The 22357-nt window shown below is 38.5% G+C and overlaps 1 protein-coding gene across 1 annotated transcript in view; it reads right to left on the minus strand.

Annotated features, from left to right (window-relative positions):
* The window catches only part of SEL1L (SEL1L adaptor subunit of ERAD E3 ubiquitin ligase), a 64440-nt gene that overhangs the window by 24700 nt on the left and 17383 nt on the right, over positions 1-22357 (minus strand). Inside the window, exons 4-10 of the mRNA XM_021099584.2 lie at positions 12694-12861; positions 10860-10965; positions 9622-9784; positions 7150-7203; positions 7001-7060; positions 4745-4826; positions 3685-3839 (exon numbers count right to left, since the gene is read on the minus strand). Of these exons, the coding sequence (XP_020955243.1) occupies positions 3685-3839; positions 4745-4826; positions 7001-7060; positions 7150-7203; positions 9622-9784; positions 10860-10965; positions 12694-12861 (788 nt within the window). The remainder of the gene's footprint in view (positions 1-3684; positions 3840-4744; positions 4827-7000; positions 7061-7149; positions 7204-9621; positions 9785-10859; positions 10966-12693; positions 12862-22357) is intronic.

Here is a 22357-nt window from a genome sequence, read left to right on the forward strand (position 1 = left end):
ACGACAGAAAGGTAAATGCATGAGTAAATCTAAATTGTACGGATTATATAACAGAATAATTTCTTGTTTGAAAATATAAACTTAAACCAAAAGAGGGTGAGAAAGGAGAGAAAAGGGAACATGGAAAAGCAAAATAAAAGCAAGTAAGATAGAAAATTAAAATCCAAATTAAAATCCAAATTAAAATCCAAAATTAAAATCCAAATCCATTAATTACTCTAATCAAAAGACTGTCAGTGAGTTTCTATTGGGGCTCAGTGAGTTAAGGACCTGACATTGTCTCTGTAAAGATGTGGGTTCAATCCCCCTTGGTATCCATGGTTTAAGGCTCAGTGGGTTAAGGATCCAGCATTGCCACAAGCTGCAGCATAGGTTGCAGGTGTAGCTCAGATCCAGTGTTGCTGTGTCTGTGAGGTAGGCCTGCAGCTGCAGCTCCGATTTGACCCCTAGCCTAGACTCTTCGTATGCTACAAGTACAGCCAAAAAAAAAAAAAAAAAAAAAAAAAAAAAGTCAGAATGGTTAAGAAAATGAACAAAACTAGAGATATGATACTTACAAAAGATGAACCTTAAAATGTTAGAAGGTTGCAAGTATGAGATAACCAAAAGAAAGTAACACAGCTAAGCCACAAAATATAATGGAAAGCAAAAAACATTTCTGGATATAAATGAGGACATTTCATGATACAAAAGTTAGTTCAACAAGAAGATAACAACATTAAATCTGTATGGACTCAACATATCTTAAAATATATAAGTCAAAATGAACAAAACTAAAAGGAGAAAGAGACAAACCCACAGAGTGGAAAATTCCAACAGTATTGTCTCAGCATTGGATAGAAAAAGTAAATTCAGTAGGGATTCAAAAGATTTAAACAATGGGACTAAGAAACATGACTCAATTGACACATATAGAACACTACACCCAATGACTGTAGAAATTCATATTCTTTTTAGCATACAGAATGTTTGTCCAAACTGACAAGTGATGGGCCATAAAGCAAGTCTCAAGAAAACTCAAGCAATTGAAATCATACAGAACATATTCTGACTAAAATCAACAACAACAAAGATAAGTAGAAAATTTCCCACACACAGTTGTCCCCTGGTATCCATGGGGGATTGGTCCAGGACTCCCATAGATACCAATATCCACAGATGCTCAAGTCCTTTATATAAAATGATACAGTACATGAATATAATCTATGTACAACTTCTCGTGTACTTCATATCATTTCTAGATTACTTACGATACTTAATGTAAATGCATGTTAATAGTTGTAAATACTATGTTAATAGTCGCTAGTGTGTGACAAACTAAGCAATTCACTTCTCAATTACACATGGATCAAGAAAAAAAAGCCCGGAGTTCCCGTCGTGGCGCAGTGGTTAACGAATCCGACTAGGAACCATGAGGTTGCGGGTTCGATCCCTGCCCTTGCTCAGTGGGTTAACGATCTGGCGTTGCCGTGAGCTGTGATGTAGGTTGCAGATGCGGCTCGGATCCCGAGTTGCTGTGGCTCTGGCGTAGGCCAGTGGCTACAGCTCCGATTCAACCCCTAGCCTGGGAACCTCCATATGCCGCGGGAGCAGCCCAAGAAATAGCAACAATGACAACAACAACAAAGACAAAAAAGACAAAAGACAAAAAAAAAAAAAAAAAAAAAAAAAAAAAAGCCCAATAAAAATTAGAGCTAAATAGAATGAAAATACAATAGTAGGAGAAAGTATTATACAGATATCAAGTTCTGTAAAGCTATGAAAATTTGAGATAGTATTTGCATAAGACATGTACAAGGAATTACATAGAGCATTATTTGCAACTGCCCAAATCTGGGACAAATAAAATGGATAAATAAATTACAGTAGTTTCATACAATGAAATACTATATAGCAATGCAACTGAATGAATTATAACTATGTAGGAACACATGGATTGATTTAGGAAACGTAATGCTGAGCAAAATGCTGTATTTTTTCACGTAAGATTCAAAAACAGGCCAAATCAATCCACAGAGTTAGAAGCCAGTTCAGTGGGTTACCTATGGTTAAAAGGAAAGAGTTAGTGATGAAAAGTTCCCAGGAGGGGCTTCTGGGATGTTAGTTATGCCTTAAGAGGCTCCCTTTCTGATAATGCATCAAGCTGTACATTTCAGTTTTGTGTACTCCCCTGTATTCATGTCATGATAAGTAAAAAGAAAAAAAAAAAAAAAGAGAAAATGACATACCATACTATACTTTTTGTAACTTGAGATTTTCATTCAATATACTGAAATAGCTTTCTACATTAGTGTTAAGCAGTACTCTACATAATTTTTAGTGATTGCACAGAATTTTTATATTGGAGTGTCATATTTGAGCTAAATAATTCCCTACTGTTAAGAATGTAGATTGTTTTGAGTTTTAACTGTCTCATATAAAGAAAGATGTCTAATCAGAAGAGACGATTTTATTACAATTTCCATGAGCTAAGATTTGGCTTAAGTTGATTTTCATTTTTGTTTTTTTAAAGATTCCCTTCAATTAGTTTTAAAAGTTATTTATTGCTCATTACTATATATTTCTAAATCAGAAAGAACTGTACACTTAACAGAAAAAAGGACAGAGGTTGAAACTTTTTGTTTTATTTTATTTATTTATTTTTGTCTTTTTAGGGCTGTACCTGAGGCATGTGGAAGTTCCCAGGCTAAGGGTTGAATTGGAGCTGCAGCTGCTGGCCTACACCACAGCCACAGCAAAGCCAGATCCCAGCTGCATCTGAGACCTATATCACAGCTCCGGGCAATGCCAGATCCTTAACCTACTGAACAAGATCAAGGATCAAACCCCCATCCTCATGGATGCTAGTCGGGTTCGTTACTGCTGAGCCACAATGGGAACTCCCAAGCTCTTTATTTTAGAATCAAGACAATCCAGGAAACAACAGATTATACACGTTACTTTGATATATATCATACAGCTTACATTAAACAAGCTTACTTCTGACCTTGACCTTAAGAAAATTATTGTCTAAGATAAGCAAAGGAAACATGAATAGTAAACAGCTGTGAAGAGCACCTGAAATTCCAAATGTTCCAGAGACTGTTTAGAGGAGGTGACAGCTTCTGTCCTTGGTGATTCACGAGAGCGCCTCCATCACCACTGTGATGCCGCTCCATTTAAGCAGCAGTTTTCTATTTCTTTTTCTTTCTTTTTTTTTGGGGGGGGGAGGGTCTGCTTCCACAGCATATGGAAGTTTCCAGCTAGGGGTTGAACTGGAGCTGCAGCTGCTGGCCTATACCACAGCCACAGTAACACCAGATCTGAGCCACGTCTGAGACCTACACCACAGCTCACACCAACACTGGATCCTTAATCTACTGAGCAAGGCTAGGGATCAAACCTGCATCCTCATGGATATAGTCAGGTTCATTATTTGCTGAGCCACAATGGGAACTCCCTAAGCAGCAGTTTTCAACTGTGGTGCACAGAAAGTCATCCAGCCTGCTTTTAAGGAACCATCAATGCCTGGAATCTATCCTATAGATGAATCCAAATGGAGGGTCCTGAGAGTGTGGGACTAATCCATAGCTAATAAGGGCTCTGTGAAAAACGTTACTTATAGATGTTAAGTGCTTGCCCCTATAGACTGTACTATACAAGGCAGTAAGTAAGTAAACATCCACGAGATGTTTAAACACATACCTGTGCTTGTACATCACCTTTTTCAGCTAAGAACTGGTAATACTGAATTAAATCTTCTTCGAGCATTCCACTGTTCATTCCTGGATTTTCTACTTCGTCAGGCAGCCGTATTCTCTGTACTACTGAGCCTCCTGTCAGTGAGATATCACTAGCAACTGAAAACAGGGACAAAGTAATAATGGGGAAGAAAGTCAGAGGGATGGTCCCACAGAGAGAAGTTCAATTCCAGCTGCCAAACACTGCTGACAGACACTACGTTAAAGGACATTATTTCTATACTGGGCTATATAGTACAAAATCATAATCCACTGTTTTTTCCCCCACATAATATTAAGAAGTGGAACCCAAAGCAAATTTTTTTCTTTTTGTCTATTTAGGGCCACACCCGTGGCACGTGGAGGTTCCCAGGCTAGGGGGTGAGTCTGAGCTATAGCTGCCAGCCTGCGCCACAGCCACAGCCATGCCAGATCTGAGCCATGTCTGTGACCTACACATAGCTCACGGCAACGCTGGATCTTTAACTCACTGAGCAAGGCCAGGGATTGACCCTGCCTGTGCCCTTGTGGATACAGGGCGTGTTCGTTACTGCTGAGCCACAACGGGAACTCCCAAAATGTACTTCTTAAATCAACTAGTGTAAAGATGATTCCACTTGAGAGAGCCAGTCACAGTATTTCAAGTAGTACAATAAAAACAGATCTATTTAAAATTAATTGTTTTTGGAGTTCCCATGGTGGCGCAGCAGAAACGAATCCAATTAGGAACCATGAGGTTGCGGGTTTGATCACTGGCCTCGCTCAGTGGGTTAAGGATCCGGCATTGCCATGAACTGTGGTGTAGGTCACAGACACAGCTCGGATCTGGTGTTGCTGTGGCTCTGGCATAGGCCAGCAGCTGTAGCTCCGATAAGACCCCTAGCCTGGGAACCTCCATATGCAGCAGGTGTGGCCTTAAAAAGACAAAAAAAAAAAAGACATAAAATTAATTGTTTTTCGGTTTTGGGTTTTTTTTTTTTTAGGTTTTTTTCTTTGGGTAAGGTGAAAGGCAAGAAAATAAATACCATGATTGGCAACAAGACGATAATGAGTCAGTGCGGATTCACAGCTCTGGAGGACTCCGATGCCAGCCCAGTATCGGTAACCCTGTAACACAACTTCAAGTGAGAAGAGGGCAGTTTCACACAGGTCAGTGGTGTTCTTATGGGAACAAATAAAACCAACCATACACAGAATGTAATTTTGCTATCCTTGATCCAAGTACACGACCACCTCGTGTACCCTGAGTTTTAACGTTCTGGGGTAATTTATTCAGCAACTTCAACAACTCGACTACAGGTAAGAACTAGGAAATTAATAAAGTTCAGAGAGCAATCAAAATAGATGCTATCAACTTTATGTATGCCGTGTGTGTTTACTTATAAGAGAAAATTATTTAGGTTCTTGCTTAAAATAGATTCTAATCTTACTTTAGATACAATTTTAACAAAAATAGGTTAATCTTCCAAAGAAGCTCTTAAGCAACAAATTAGCAAAATAAGGAGGACAAGAGACAACTAGAAACAGGCACAGTAATGCCAGCAATAAATGACTTCAGAATAAGGGGGAATATAGCTAATTATAAAAAGCAGAGAACAGAAAGCACAGCTTTCTGAAATCATTTAGCACAGACTCAAATAACTTTACCGACTCAACCAATACTGAGGTAATGACTCTATAACATGTATAAGACTCATTTTTCTTATACCTTAGCCACTATTTAAGAAGACTTGTAAGTATTTTTTAAAAGATTTCTGTCAAAATATTTCATATGTCTTGAAAATTCACCTAAAAGGAACTTTTCAATTACTATTTGAGGAATAAACGTTCTTGGAGGTCAAACAAGTGAAAAAACTTCAAAATTAGTGAGGAATGTTTCCGAAAGTTAGAACAACACCCTTTTTCACTTGCTGAAACCCTTCAGTGGTTTACCTCTGCAACAGAACAAAGTCCAAGCTCCTTGGCATGACATAGGGCTGCTTACGCGGTTCCCGTCTACACGTCCTGTTGACGAACTACCTGACATTCTATTCTCCAACCATTTTAATTGCTTCTTTCCTCACAAGGATCTCCCTAAATCCCTCTCCATCCAATGCCAGTGTGGTCAGGTGCCTTTTCTGTGATGCTGTGACATTCTCATGCTGTACTCTAACAATCTCCTTAACGCTTGTCTACCTTTCTAGATTAAAAGCTTGTTGTAGGCTGCAATCATACCTTATTGATCTTTGGAATCCCAATGTAAGTATTCAATAAATATTTTGAAATACACATAGAGAAAATTACCCTGGGTCTACCCAGTTGGCCAGAAAACTAGATTTACCTTGTTTGTTAAATCTTATATGCCAACAATGACCAGGCCTATGGACTCTTTCCAGATTTTGAACTGGTTGCCTGCTTTCTATCTCATTTTGGCTCAATCTATTCTTTACTTTTCTGCAAGAACTTATTTATTCATTTGGAATATAGTAATATGGGTCAGAGGTCACATGATTCACCCAAAGTTGGTTTACACAGTAGAAGATAAACACCTCAGCAGGAAAGAACTTGGTGGAAGGATTCTATTTTACCACCAAGCCATTTAAGTGATCAATGCTATTAGATAACACATAAGAGATACTCTGTAATGAACTTTATAAGATACTGGTTCTTTGTACAGTTAGTCTCTCATCAATTTAAATGTAAAATCTGTCATAACCCAATCAAAAAAAGGATTCTGATAAACAATTCCAACTTACAGAAAATTGAAAAGGAGCCACTGGAGCTCCTGTCGTGGCACAGTGGTTAACGAACCTGACTAGGAACCATGAGGTTGAGGGTTTTGATCCCTGGCTTTGCTCAGTGGGTTAAGGATCCAGCATTGCCGGGAGCTGTGGTGTAGATTGCAGACATGGTCGGATCCCGCATTGCTGTGGCTCTGGTGTAGGCCCGTGGCTACAGCTCTGGTGAGACCCCTAGCCTGGGAACCTCCATATGCCGTGGGTGCGGTCCCAGAAAAGACAAAAAAAAAAAAAAAAGAGCAGTTTATCAGATCTCTATTTTAAGGGCAATCAGGTAATCTAATCACTTTAATGAAAAATTATGGACTCTCTCAATTTCCATCCACATGTAGATTCAATTGCTATATCCATTAACACAAATTTGAAGGATATTCTATTGAATATTTGGTCTTAATGAATATAAGTAAATTTCAATCATGAAAGCTAGAAAAGTTGTGGCCACTTGTAAATCAAAAATTCTTCTGCCGCTCAGTATTATCAGCCTTCCATTTAAGTCTTACTTACCAAAACCATGTGTGCTATTAGGTTGCCCCCAAGAGCTCCAAAAGTATAATATACAAGGGCCTATGAAAGAACAAAAGATTCTTAATTGGACATAGGCACATATTTATTCAATTCAAATTGTAGAATGCATAAAGTTTTAATAGTATTACCTTTGCCTGACTTGAATTAACACCAAGTCCAGAAGCATAGAGAAAGCCAAGAGCCTAAAACAAAATGATGAAAGTCAAAATTCTTCCTTTGGTGTAAGTTTATCCAAGACAGATAGTTTTATGAACCATGAAAAGATGGAAGAATCTTTAAATGCTAGAAGATTTGAGTGGTTGCAAGTATGCACAACTGTAGAATTAAAAAGGCCCAGAAATGCATTCAAATTTTTACAAATTATACAATAAAGTATAACTTTGAACAAGTAAAAAGTTTAGCTTGAAGAGTAAAGACAATAAAACATTAACTGGAAAGCCAAATCGGAACACAAATATGACTTTTATTTGATTCTTGTGAATAGCTATTATGAAAATAAAATGGTTTCTTTAATAAATACATCAACATCTTATCTATGTGAAGTGAGATACACAATGAAAATGGGAAAAAGATTACCAAAATACACTGTCTCAAGAATAAAAAGAGGCAGAAGGGGCTAAGTTGAGGTTGTCAAGGGAGAAAGGTCACTTTATAATGCTAGAGCATACAGACTTTTCTTAAAAAAAAAACCCAACCAACCAAACAATACATTGGTAAGGTTCTACCCTTTGCCCTCTAAGGATCATCCTTGATGACATGAAAGCACGAGTTAAAGTTGTAAAGACAGGTGCTATTCTCATCAAAATCCATGAGCTATTCTACATTTCTCAGCCTCCCTGTGGTTAGATAGGGTCATTGCCTGAGATATGACCAGAAGGGATGCAAGCCATTTTCAGGCTTGGCCCTTAAAAACATCCCAGAGAATCCCCCAGTCCCCTCTTCTCCTCTCATGATGGCTGAAACAGCTACATGATAGAGGCAGTCCCTGAGCTCACAGCACCATCTAAAGAGCGTGATGCAGGTAGGAGAGCTGCATGGAAAATAACTTGGCAGGAACAAGAAATAACTCCTTGCTGCATTAAGTGACTGTGATTTTGGCCCTTTGTTTCATCAGCTAGAATTAATTTCAGTGGAGAGAGTGCTTTGCAGAGTGTAAAGCACTGTGGCATTGTAAGGTTCTATTATTAGAGGGAAAAGATGCCTTAAAAGTAAGCATTCCTCAGAGCAGAAGACATCCAAAGATAAAGAATATATGTGTGACTTTTACAAAAACTTATTTATGTAGAGAAGGAGAAAACAGCTTTGAAAAAAAAAGGGGAGCAATTAAGATATAACTCGTTTATAGACCAAAACCAAGACTACATAAGAGTTGCAGGCTGGTTAGGGATCAGTCCTTAGAAAACAATGGTCACAATGCCTGTTATTGTTTACAGAGTCTGAAAACAACAGACTCCTCGATGAGAAATTTTGTTTCATCTTTAAGCAAATCTTTATTATTGAGGGCATTTTAAAATAAATTTGGTGACCCCCCCCCCCAAGTCCAGGTGTCAATCTTACCTTTACTAATGGGAAGTAGAGCAGATATTATGTATCAACTGGCATGATGCAATATGATAATATTTATCAACTGGCATGATGCAATCATATAACTGCCTGCTATAACCCAGTCTGGCTAAAAATATTCTATTTGAGTTCATCAGCTTTTAGCTGCAAAATCCAGTTTTAGAAAACACTGATGATGAAGAAACAAACTGAAGGATACAATAAAGAAGCAAACAGACAAAACTGAGGTAGAATATTTTTCAGAAAAACCGGCCCTATCTCTAACATGGAAAAAGAAAGGTGGGGTCTATGCTAGAAATAACAACCAAATATAAGTGTAGTCCTGGACCAGAAACTCGTTTGTGCAAAACAGGTATAAAGAAAATATTTCGGTTCAACACCGTATGAATATGGTATGGGTATTACATGATGGAAAAACTTGCTAGAATGGAATAGAAAAGGCTATTGATTGAAAAGAGCAAGTTATGAAAGAGAAAAAGAATGACATTTTACTTTAATAAAGAATGTACACGAAGAGAAAGGTCCTAGAAGGGTATGCATACACTAACGTATTACCAGTGTTTATGTCTGGGGAGTACATATGTGATGATAACTTCCTCAGTGTTCTTAGTTTGTATTTCTAGTTTCCTATAATGTACATGCACTGTCTCTGTAATAAAACATTAAAAAAAACCAAACAAACAAGATTAACAAGAGCTGGAGCATCTGACCTTTCGAAAAAAATGCTATGGTGAGTAATTTTAGATGAAAAACAATTACCTTCATGTTTCATTCGCTACAGATTCAATTTGGAAAACTACAAATATAATTTTGGCAAGGTACAACTGCAAAAACACCTCAAGTGACTATAAATGTTCACAAACGAGGGAAAAATTGTGCAAGAAGACTGGTAAAATGGTGAGCCACAAAATTAATATTCACAGATATTTTACCTTCCAGTCTCACTCGTTAAAAGAAGTCAGGGCAAGGAGAGTACCGTGCTGTTAAAATAAACCAGTGTTGTGCGGGGTGAGATCCTCTATCCAAAGTACACTTACAGTTTGTCCCTTGGGAGAGCCTTCCTCAGTCAGTTTCTCAAACATCCCTTTAGCTGCCTGGATATTCTGTGACAGGTAATCACCAAACAAAAGGGCATATGACACTCTCTCCAGAGCCTTGGTATGGTTCATGCCTGCTGCCTTTTGAAGATACCGATATGCTCTTTAAACATAAGTAATGAAGAAACAAATTAGCAATATTTTGGAATTGCCATTAAGATTTTTTTCCAGATCTACTAAAATGCAGCATGATTTCCTTATTCTATAGAATCCCTCTCATATTTTATTTTTAGTAAAGGAGTGTTACTTCTGTTACTTATGGATACATAGAAAACATTCTGGATACTTTTGTTTTTACATTAGGGTACCACAGTTCTGCCATTCCAGTATCTTGGAATTCTAATTACACTAATAGTAATCCTAAAAAATGCTATTAAAAAAGTTTACTAGATTTGTAATGTGAGAACTGTAATAATATGGTGTCAATAAATAATCCAACAATAACCACTGCAAATGTCTTTTAAAATCTTTGCAGAGCTGAAATTAAAGGGACATAAAATGTTAGAGGACAATCATTTGTTTTATGTACTTTCACTCTTAAATTCTAGACTTTGCAAGAAAACTACGAAGCAAAAACAAAATACAGAAAGCAACAATTTCTTCTGTTTTATGTCACTTTGAATTTAAATAGTAGATGTACTCCTGGCTCTGAGAAACTACTACGACTTAATCAAATACTGCCAATTGCTCACTGTTCATTCTTGTGATTTGTATTTATAACCTTTTTATCCCAACAAGCTAAAATCTGATAAAATTAATGCTCCTAATGTCCATATAGCATATTAAGTTTTCTTATAATGCAACTTCAAGAAGTCCTTTGTTGGAGTTCCTGTCATGGCGCAGGGGAAATGAATCTGACTAGGAACCATGAGGTTGTGGGTTCGATCCCTGGCTTTGCTCAATGGGTTAAAGATCTGGTGCTGCCATGAGCTGTGGTGTAGGTTGCAGATGTGGCCCGGATCTGGCGTTGTTGTGGCCGTGGCATAGGCCAGCGGCTACAGCTCTGATTAGAGCCCTAGCCTGGAAACCTCCATATGCTGTGGGTGCAGGCTTAAAAACCCAAAAAAAAAGAAGAAATCCTTTGTCTCTGGCAGTACATTCAAGTTAAAAGGTGCTTAGCTATTTATCTCAGTAATAACCTATCTTAGAGAAAGAATGGAGTTAGCCGTGCTACCTACTCTCTTTTTTGGCTTTTCTTATTACTTCCATTCAGAATTTTCATGCCAGTCTGGTACATCATTTCCGCTTCTTGCATTTGCCGTCTTTTGGCAGCCTCTTCTTCAGCTAAAAACAAAATGTCAGTTTTAGTTACATGGATAATCCTGCATACATTATTTTTCAAACATAAGTTATTTCTTCTTTTGAGGGTTCATACAAACACAATTAATGATTTTTTTTTGGCTACACCCATGGCATGTATTAGTTCCTGGGCCAGGGACTGGACCTGAGCCACTGCAGTGACAATGCTGGATCCTTAACCTACTGTGCCACATGGGGACTCCAAAACACAATTAATGATCTTTTACCAATTCTAAACCTGACTCTAAAGACACATGGCTTTTTGTTTTGTTTAGTTTTCCTGTATTTTAAAGACTCATGATTGAGAGTTCCCTGGTGGCCTAGAGGTTAAGGATATGGTATTGTCAATGCTGTGGCTTGAGTTCAATCCCTGGCCTGGGAACTTCCCCATGCCAAGGGTGTAGCTAAAAACAAATAAATTAAAAAAATAAAATAAAGACAGGTGGCTATAAAGGCTTAAGTGTTGCCTTTATCTGACAACAGATAAAACTTAAAAAAAAAAAACAAAAAACAGTTGAAATCACTTCTCTCAGAGAAAGCAATTAGCAATCTTTTTTCCGAGGGTATTTTTCTGCTAGTAATCCATACTTATTTATATACTTCAACTTAAATTTCAGTAGGAGCTTATGATTATATATGCTAAGGTTAGTTAAAATCAGAAGGATAATAATAACAGTCAGAAAAATACTGTTGTGGTCAAAGGACACTTCAGCTTCACCTAAAAAACTACTATATATCTTTATAAGAAGAAAGTATTTTATTAATTACATGACAAAAAAAACTTGTAAAAAATGATTTTTATTAAATATATATCCTGATTTAATGTTCAAAGTTCTCTAATTTTTCCCTATGCATTGATACAACCCCAAAAGTCACAGAATTGTTACAGAGCTCTCAGAAATTATTCTCCCACTATAATACAGCTTTTTAACAGAAATCTAGAATTCACCCAGAGACATGTGAGTATTTCATTAGGAATAATATTTGTAGAAACAGAAGTGAGTTCTTCTTGCAATATAAAAACAAAATCAGATGTATTAAATTGGAATACTTAATTATGCTGGCCTACATCCAAAGATAGACTATATTAGATGCTATATTCTAGGAAAGCCTAACTATTCTACCAGAGCCATTATTCTGACAATGTTATTTGTTATCAAATGAGGTAGATTCAAGGTTTTCTGTTATAGTTTTCTCTAATACAAAGTTTTTCCTGAAAACACAGCTTACCTTTAGAGGCTGGCCCCTTTGTACTGATACAAACACTTAGGACAGTAAAATATACTATATTTGTCAAATGCTACCTTAGCACAGTGCATTTCACTCAAAGTATTCAAAAAAAGTATTATCTTATTTTTCTTTTAACTACTATTAACCTTCATCTTAATGTTCTGTTTCCTTTATTGCCAAAACATGATTTTACATTAATTTAGCAGCCTACCTGAGGGTTCTGAAAACTATCCATGCACACCAATGGAAAACCATCCCTGAGTAAGGCATGAGGGTGATAAGCTCTCCGAGTGACTCCCTGGAAGGAAGGAAGTACACCGAATGCTTCCTGCACTTACGTGCACGCTTTAAGGCGATAACCATGTCACCAATGCTGACCTTTTCTGCCCAAGGTGGAAAATAGGAGGCTACCAAAAGGCCTTTAAACTTCCACCTGAGACATAAAACAATGCAGACATGCCTCCTGAACTGAGGAATACTTACTTTCACAAAAGCCCCACTTTTCATCTGCCTTGTAGTCATAGGTTGTAGCACACCACAGCCTGCCATCTTCCCTCCCATCTGATGTACATTCATCGTATTCCTTATCCAGGAACAGAAAAGGGAAGTGGCAGGGCTCCCCATGTGCTGTGCCTTCAATGGCGGTCAAAGCTGGAAAGACAAGGGAAAAAAAATCTAAACATGAACAGCACCTCTGGTATTCACAGATTTAATACTAACAGTTTCAACTATGAAAATCCAAATACAGATACGTGATTTGCAACCGGGAACATAAAAAAGCCAGCACCGATTTTATTCAGGGACAATCTGCAGGTGAGTCAATTTAGTGAGCATGGCTAGCTGACTACCCAGCTCTATACCTAGGTTAGAATTTCTTAAGGTATTGAGATACTAACCTCAGAATGTTAAGTCTACTATAAAACTCCTACCCAATGAGTGGGCAAAATGTAAGGCAAATGCAACTGAATCAATTCCACTGCTCAGCACAACTATTTTTTTTTTTCCATCTGAAAGTTTAAGTCAATTTCTTCAATAATATAAAGTTTACGGAGTTCCCGTCATGGTTCAGTGGTTAAAGAATCCAACTAGGAACCATGAGGTTTCACGTTCGATCCCTGTCCTCACTCAGTGGGTTAAGGATCCGGCGTTGCCATGAGCTGTGGTGTAGGTCGCAGATGCGGCTCAGATCTGGTGTTGCTGTGGCTGTGTTGTAGGCCAGTGGCTACAGCTCCGATTCGACCCCTAGCCTGGGAACCTCCATATGCCGCGGGTGTGGCCCTAGAAAAGACAAAATAAAATAAATAAATAAATAAATAAAGTTTATACAAGGAAAATGCTCCCCAGGCAAAATTAATCACTCACATAGTCCTCTGTGATCCCACAGAATTTTATTAGAGTACAGACCCTATGCACTGAGCTTCTTTCTTTGCTATCCCCTAACTCCCACTAGACTTTGAGCTTGTTAAGTGTAGAGACTATATCTCTAATTTGTTCTGTTCTTTCCAAGTATCTCCTAGGTGCTGAGAATTACACCAGGTGCTGGAAATGAGGCAGAGCAGAGGTCTCTGCCATATAGAACTTATTGCTTCACAAGGAAGAAAGACATTAAACAAAAGCATGATTGATGTTATGGAAAGGAAAGCCTCCTCATCAGGAACCAAAGTTCACGTTGAACCTCATGGATGTGTAGGAGGTGGCAGATGAAATGCTTTGGGGTGGGGTGGGGAGAAGCATTGCTGACAAAGGGAAAAGTGTGTGCTAAGAATCAAAGGAAATGGGAAAAGTTTCCATGAAAAACCACGTATATTTAGTATTTCTCATTACAGCATCAATAGATATTCTTTGTGGCAAATGTGGAAAACACAGAGAAGCAAAATGGATTCAATTAAAATCATCCATAATCCAGCTTAAAAAAAAAAGGAATCAAAGAAAACAGCATGGCACATTAGAGAAAATAAAAAGCATTCAGTATCTCAGAACATGTAGCATGAGTGTCAAAGTGGACAAGAGAAGCTAAAGAAGCACGAAGAAGCCAGACCAGGAAGGTCCTGACAAATCTTATTAATGAATTTGGATTATCCTAAGAACAATGGAAACTCACTTCAGAGTTTTAAGTAGGAGTGACATTCTCATACTTATACTTTATTTAGAGAGTGGATGATGAAATGCAAGGCTAGATGCAAGGTGACCAGTTTAAAGGCTGTGACAGTGGTCTAATAGAGACATAATGGTAGCCTGAAGAGGACAATGGAATGAAAGAACTGGATATACTCAAGTGATGCTAAGGAAGTAGATATGGTACTACTTACTGACTAGATGTGCAGATGAGAGAGGAATCAAGGAAGGCTCCCAGGTATTAGGCTTCAGGAAGTGAGTAGGTGGTTGTCCTTACTAAGATAGAGAAGACTAAAGGGAGTAGGTTACTGGGTAGGGATGAAATGGATCAGGAGAGAGACAAGTTAAGCTTTGCTCCTGCTATAGGGTGGCTAAACAAAACAAAGCAAGTAAAGAAGATATCTTTTCAGTTGTAGCCAAAGAGAAAGTTCTCCAATTTATACATATATTTGAAGGCAAGAGTATGCGTAAGAATGCTGAGTGAGATGAGAATAATAAATGGCCAGGCCTGAGCCTAGACTCCAAACATACTCGGTAAGTATGAGTACAATCATGTCAATGTCCATTGGTGGCCTTTACACAGAAAATTTAATTAGGCAGCAAAGCTCAATAAATAAGAGTATATAGGTTCTGGAGTCAGGACACCTAATTCAAACCCTACTGATTATTAGCTGTGCAGTTTGAGTTAAGTTATTTAATCTCTCTCCTTATCCATACAGTTATCTGGAGATAATTCTCTTATCTACAAATAGGGATAACAGTCCCTGCTGCAGTTATTCAAAAAGATGAGCTGAAATAACCCATGTAAGGGACTCATCATGGTGCCTGCCACCTAAGGTGATAAGAGTTTAAGAGATGGCAACTGCAGAGTTCCCGTTGTGGCTCAGTGGCTAACGAATCCAACTAGGAACCATGAGGTTGTGGGTTCGATCCCTAACCTTGCTCAGTGGGTTAAGGATCCGGTGTTGCTGTGAGCTATGGTGTAGGCCACAGATACGGCTCGGATCCCACGTTGCTGTGGCTCTGGCGAAAGTCAGCAGCTACAGCTCCAATTGGACCCCAGCTTGGGAACCTCCACATGCCATGGGTGCGACCCTAGAAAAGGCAAAAAGACAAAAAGACACACACAAAAAAAAGAGAGAGAGACAGAGATGGCAAGTGCTATTATTATTACTGGTATATCTGCTCTGAAAGGCTAGAAAATGTAGACTCCTTCTTTCCAGTGTAAAGAAGAATGTACCCCAAGACTAAAAATTCAGTAAGTTATAAGTGAATTTCAAATGGTTTGCCACCAGATAAATGCCATTCATCATCCTGGTAATCAGTGACCAGAGGCAAATAACTTCTCCCTCAATCTGTCCATGTTTTAAGAAATGATCTTTAATGTAACACATAAGGAAAGCATCCTTTAGCAACAACCTCAGAGGGATCATTTTTGACTATAGAATCTGCAAAAGGCACTCCTATGTACCTCCACCAGATTGAAATTTGTCTTGGGAAGACAGTATTTGTACAACTAAAGTTTGTAAACTCAAATTTCAAATTAAATAACATACAATAGTTCAAAGAACATTTTTTTTCCTATAACAGAAATTTATGAAGTGAAAAAAAGCAAACAGGTTGTCATAAGAATTCTAGTTTGCCAGAACTTACATTTTCTAGGTGGTTCAAAAATACAAAAGAATTCTCTTTCATGTGATAGAACCATAGAGCAGGAAAGAAACTGAGGGAACCCAAGGTTTTTGGCAACAAAAGGTTTTAACCCACTGCTGATTCAGTAACAACTTAAGCAGGAAGAACCCCCAGGGTACGCCTGTTTCACCAATGTAGTTAAACTGAAATATTTTGGCCAAAATAATGTGTTTTTAATAGTAAGATAGTAGAAAGAAATTTTGTATCTTTCAGTTATCTTCTCCAAACAGAACCAGAGGGAAATGGCTATTACCTTTTAAACTTGTTTTAAAGTTTTCCAAAGTGACTGACTGGGACTTGCTAATTTCAAGACACTTATCTCAAGTTGATAATTCTTAACAATACGATTAATTTCGGTTAATTTTCTTTCCACGGAGAAATTCTATAAGAATTTAAAACTATTATTTTAAAAACTGCCATGGAAACAGTACCAGTTTTAAAAACAATGGTAATCACTGCTCTGGCATAATGAGGCTGACTGATTATGCAATTCAAGTTAATTGATGGCCAGTGATCAAATATGACACTTAAAACGAAGGAGAAAAAAATGTGTCACTAAGTCAATTTTGCACCTTCATGTAAAAGTTCACATTTTCTAGATAAGGGGAATCATATTTTCACTCAACAATAACGATATAATATCACAATTTACTTAGACCTCGGGAGTAAAATATTTAACTTAGGGTATATGAGAACTTATAATAACTAACAGACTGCTTTATATTTAAACTAGTAGAAATTTGCTCTTGCAAAGTCAATCAATATCATTTAGGAAGGCTAGAAAGGTTTTTAAAATAACCCCCAAACCCTACCCAAATCTGTGATCATTCAGTGCTGGCCAGAATATGGGTAAATGCGAACTTCCACAGTATTGGCCAAAGAGTAAATTTCATACTATTGGCAGGAGTGTGAAGAGGGACATTTAGTAATATCTGTTAGAACTGAACACCTTTAGATCTCAGTTTTTCACGTGTGTGTGTTACTTACAGAAATACTGCCAACAAGGATACAAAGAAATATGTCCAAGAGAGTATGTGCATTATCATAATTTTATAAGCATAAAATCGAAAAGAACTCAAAGGTTTATGAAAAGTAGGCTGGTTAAATCACTACAGTGCAGCCATAACACAGAAACCTGGGCATCCACACAGAAGGAATCAAAGATCACTAGAGTAGTGTAGACGGAGCAGAGGATAAAGGCTGAGTCTCAGGGGCAACTGTATGTTTCAACATCAAGTAGATTAAGTAACTACAGTCAAGTGAAGAAAGCAGCTTCAGGAAAAGGGAAAACTATATGAGGAATCGGTAAGATAAGGACCAAGAACCGATTAGGTATTCAGCAATTAGAACATGCAGGGAGGAGAGTGGATTCAGTGTTCTGGAGGGGGACCTCAAGAGCCTCAGATTAGAGAATGGGAAGAGAGGGGTGCAATCAGTGAGCAGAGACAACTCTTCAAAGAATGATGCTATAAAGGGGAGTAGAGGAGTGAGGTGGTTGCTGAAGAGATTTCTGGGGCCAGATTTTGGTTTTTATAACTTGAGATATTATAGCATGTTTGAATGTTGATGGAAAGAATTCAAGAGTGTGGACAAAGAAGGCCATCTGCCATTCAGTAAGCAGAATGTTGCCGGCCATCCAGTCATCAAGGTGGTCCCCACCCTCCACCCCTCCAACAGTGTACCCTGAGGGGAATTGAGGATACTGGCCCTAGATAGTTAAGATGCCTATCTAAGGAGTAATTTCAACAAACCCAAACTCCTATATCTTCTCAAACATAGAGAAACAAATCATTAACTTAAGGTGTCTGTTCTTTTTGATTAGCAGTAATCTTTTGATGTTGGCCTATATCCATATTTTGGGTCCCCCACCCCCAGCAAAAACTCCTATGTATCTTGGCTCCTCCATTACCTCTTTGGACCAGTTCCTCAGAGCTGTCTGTGAGGCTGTCCCCCAAGGTATAGTCTTAGTAAGGTCCCCAAATAAAACATAATTTGCAACAATTAGGTTGTGTGTTTTTCTTTAGTTGACAAGAGAAGACAATGTAAATGTGGCTAGATTGTTGCTATAGGTACTGAATTAAATGTCCTGGAATACAAATACTCACATCTTTTCCCCATTTTTAATTGTAAAATCAAAACAACAACAACAAAAATAAAAACGTCACCTTGATCCATAAAGGCAAGGGATTTAGCTTTGCAATTTCTCATTTTATGAGCTTTTTTTTTGTCTTTTTACCATTTCTTGGGCCGTTCCCTCGGCATATGGAGGTTCCCAGGCTAGGGGTCGAATCAGAGCTGTAGCTGCCGGCCTACACCAGAGCCAGAGCAACGCCAGATCCTTAACCCACTGAGCTAGACCAGGGGTCGAACCTGAAACCTCATAGTTCCTAGTTGGATTTGTTAACCACTGAGCCACGATAGGAACTCTGTCATTTTATGAGCTTTTACACTGCTACTAAAGACTGATATTGTACCTGTAAGTTTAGATGTGTGTCCTGTTAATCAGAAAACTATTTTTTTAAATTTTTTTTTTTTTTGTCTTTTTGTCTTTTTGCTATTTCTTGGGCCGCTCCCGCGGCATATGGAGGTTCCCAGGCTAGGGGTCCAATAGGAGCTGTAGTCTCCGGCCTACGCCAGAGCCACAGCAATGCGAGATCTGAGCCGCGTCTGCAACCTACACCACAGCTCTCGGCAACGCCGGATCGTTAACCCACTGAGCAAGCACAGGGACCGAACCCGCGACCTCATGGTTCCTAGTCGGATTCGTTAACCACTGCGCCACAATGGGAACTCCCAGAAAAAAATATTTAATCATGCTGCTTGTTTGAAGCAATCCTGTACTTCTAAACATTCAGCAGTAAGTAGTATTTTAGTCAAATATATTTGCAGTCAAAAATAGTTGAAGCAATTATTTAATGTTAAAAAGATATCAACCTCAAGACAAACTGTCATAAAGCATTTGGCAATTTTAGTAAACATGAAGATAAAAACTCAACCAACCAATCAATACCAAAAATCCCTAAAGTACTACAAACAAAACACAAGTACAAGATGATTTAAAGCAAGCAACACTTGAGATAAAGCAAAAGGTACAGGCCAAATAAAGAAGTATTTACAGTTGGCTGAGAAATATGATATAGTAACCTCCTAGGGAAAAATACCAATTTTACGTAATTTTACTACAAGAAGACTGCTTTCACCCAAGATTGAGAATTGCTAACTACAGCTGAGAATTACATATGTTAATGTAGGAAGGACAGACAGACATGCAGAGTACAAGGAAGGCACTGCTTTAAGTATTAAGATATAGTTCAGAGGAGAAATGTAACGTGGAGAATGAACAAAACATTAAGATCAGAGTTCACAGAAGCTTAGTTCTCTCCGTGAGAAATAACTTATCATTTTAAAGAAGAAATAAAGCAAACACTGGCCCATGTGCCCAGAAGAAAGTGACAAGCTTCATGACACTTTTAGGTGTCAGGCACTATAAGGAACCATATAGAGTGAAATCTGCTCAGGAAAACGGCTATATAAGAACAGTGCGTTTTGCTAAATAATGGCTGTAAAGTAGTTCTTTCAGTTTCAAAAGTTCTGTGGGGCGCTCTTCCACAAAGATGGTCTCCTAAAGAAGCTTCTTTCCACAAATAATTTCTTGTACAACCGAACAAAAGAAACAACAATAACAAAAGAAATCTTTCCATTAAAGTCAGAACCTCCTGCAGACCATGGCCTATGTTTCTTTAACCATCAATCTTCTGCTTAGTCTGAATACTGAATTAAAGTTTATTTCTTGTCACCACCACCTGTACCCATGCATGTGACGAGGCAAAAATGCTATCCTATTCTTCAACCAACTTTCTTACTTCAGAACCCAATTTTAAGTATGTTTAATAAGCTTAAACTCAATTTCTTTTGTGACATTCAAAACAGAGCAAGATGCCGATTAATTTTTATTTATTAAAAAAAATTTTAAGACCATTAGGACAGTGTTTTTTGAAGAAAAGACAATCTAAGTAATGTGAAAGTATATAAAATTGAAGAAAAATCACTGTCATCTTTAGCTACCACTGAAAATTCCCTTTTTCTCCAAAGATAATGAGTATTACTAGAAAAAAGTTTCATTTTTCATTTCAAGTGCAAATGTATGGGGGAAAAATGGCTTTCTTTCATATAAGGGATCTGTGACAGTTAATTCTGTAAACATACTTGGCTGGGCATCCAGATGTTTGATCAAACACTATTCTAGTTTCTGTGATGGTGTTTTTTTGGAGGAGATTTTAAAATCAATGGACTTTGGGAGTTCCCACTGTGGCACAGTGGGTTAAGAATCTGAACGTAGCAGCTCGGGTCACTGCAGAGGCATGGGTTCAACTGCCATCCTAGAGCAGTGGGTTAAAGGATCCAGTGTTGCCAAACCTGAAGCTAGGATTCAGTATCTGTCCCAGGAACTTCCTTATGCAGCAGATACGGCGATTAAAAAAAAAAAATTAAAAAGTTAGGAAATCCCATTGCGGCTCAGTGGAAACGAATCTGACTAGTATCCATGAGGATGCAGGTTTGATTCCTGGCTTTGTTCAGTGAGTTAAGGATCCAGCGCTGCTGTGAGCTGTAGTGTAGGTCGCAAACATGGCTTGAATCCTGCATTGCTATGGGTGTGGTGTAGGCCAGTGGCTATAGCTCTGATTTGACCCCTAGCCTGGGAACCTCCATGTGCAACAGGTGTGGCCTTAAAAAGACCAAAAAAAAAAAAAAAAAAAAAAAATTAAAAATTAAAAATAAAATCAATGGGCTTTGAGTAAAGCAGATTATCCTCCATAATGTGGGTGGGCCTCATTCAATCAGTTAAAGGTTGAAGAGAACACAGACCAGCCTCCCCTGAGCAAGATGTAACTGGCCGGCAGATGGCCTTCGGTTCTAATCCTCTGGAGAGCCCTGACCAATAAAGGATTGTACTGTCAATTATCTACAATGTGACATTTTCATTTACCACTGACATTCTTCCACATGGCAGACTGTGCAGATTGGTTATCAATTCTTAACCCCTTCCTCACCTTGTAGAGCTGGGGATGGTTAAGTGACACTTTTGGCAGTTCTACCATTGACTTCTGAAGGAGGCTCCTGCTCCTCTTATGTAGGAACCACTTCTTCCTGAGGATATAGGACCTGGGGGCACATCCAAGGTCCCAGCTGGGACAAACTGATGAAGCCAATTTACTAAGGAGACTGAACAGGAGAGAAAGAAGGAGCTGTAGTCCTTGATGGCACAAGCCCTGAGCCACCTCATCTACAGAGTTCTGGTTATATGAGCCAGATAAACCTCTGCTCCTGCCACTGTTGGAAGGATTTTCTATTACTTGCAACAAAACACGCTCCTTTTAAAATGACTACAAGTATTCTGTAACAGGGAATACCACAGTGTTATCATTATCTCTTGGTGGCCTTTTATTCATCCATTTCCAACAAATGTTCACTGGGATGATATGCAGAAAATAGTTACCACCACAGAAATGACTGTTATCCTTTGAAAGGTTGGCCCTTGGCTGGCATCTGGGGACCTAGACTTTGGGAGGGTTCCTGCCACCCTAACTCCAGTGACTCACTCTGCCTAAACTGACTGTACAAACAATGTGGTTTATGCTCAACATCTGTTTTCCTTCTGGGAGTCTGCAATTTTGGTAGGTGCCAGGCAGAGAGTGATTACATGACTAGTCTCCACTAAAAACTCCAGGCACTGGGGAGCTAATAAGCTTCCCTGGAAGATAACATTTCACACATTTTTGTCACTTGTGCTAGGGAAATTAAGTGCATCCTGTGTAACTCCACTGGGAGAGGATCTTTGGGAAACCTACACCTTGTTTCCTTTGGACCCCATCCACTGTTAATTTTGCCTTGTATCCTTTTGCTACAATAAATCATAGCTGAGAGTACAACTAGATGCTGAGTCCTCCCAGCAAATCTATGTACCCAGGGATGGTCTTGGGGACTCCCAGTATCAGCTGGCATCAGAAACAGGATACCTTAGAATAATCCCGAGTCATGGAAAGATGGTGAAATTTTGGGAAACCAAGGATAAGGGGCTGGATGTGATGCATCTTTCGTGCCCAGGTGATTATGGGGTTATCTGTGGTATGCAGTAGCAGGTGAGCTGCTACCTGTTATGAGAAATAAAAATTACCTGTGGAATTTAAAATGATAGATCCAACTCCTGGAGAGTGGGCTCGCTGGATCCCCCAGCTGCTTTTGGCTAGAGTGATGCCTTTGGGTTTTGCTCTCTCCTTGACCTTGACGGGAGAAGAAAGGGCCCACAGTGCCTCAAAGTAAATAGGTCAAAAATGTTAAA

Source organism: Sus scrofa, chromosome 7 (assembly GCF_054392235.1).
Source record: "Sus scrofa isolate SSC_HxYL_T2T_F1_AM1 chromosome 7, Sscrofa_HxYL_maternal_Yorkshire_Landrace_v2.0, whole genome shotgun sequence".
NCBI classification, from domain to species: Eukaryota; Metazoa; Chordata; class Mammalia; order Artiodactyla; family Suidae; genus Sus; species Sus scrofa.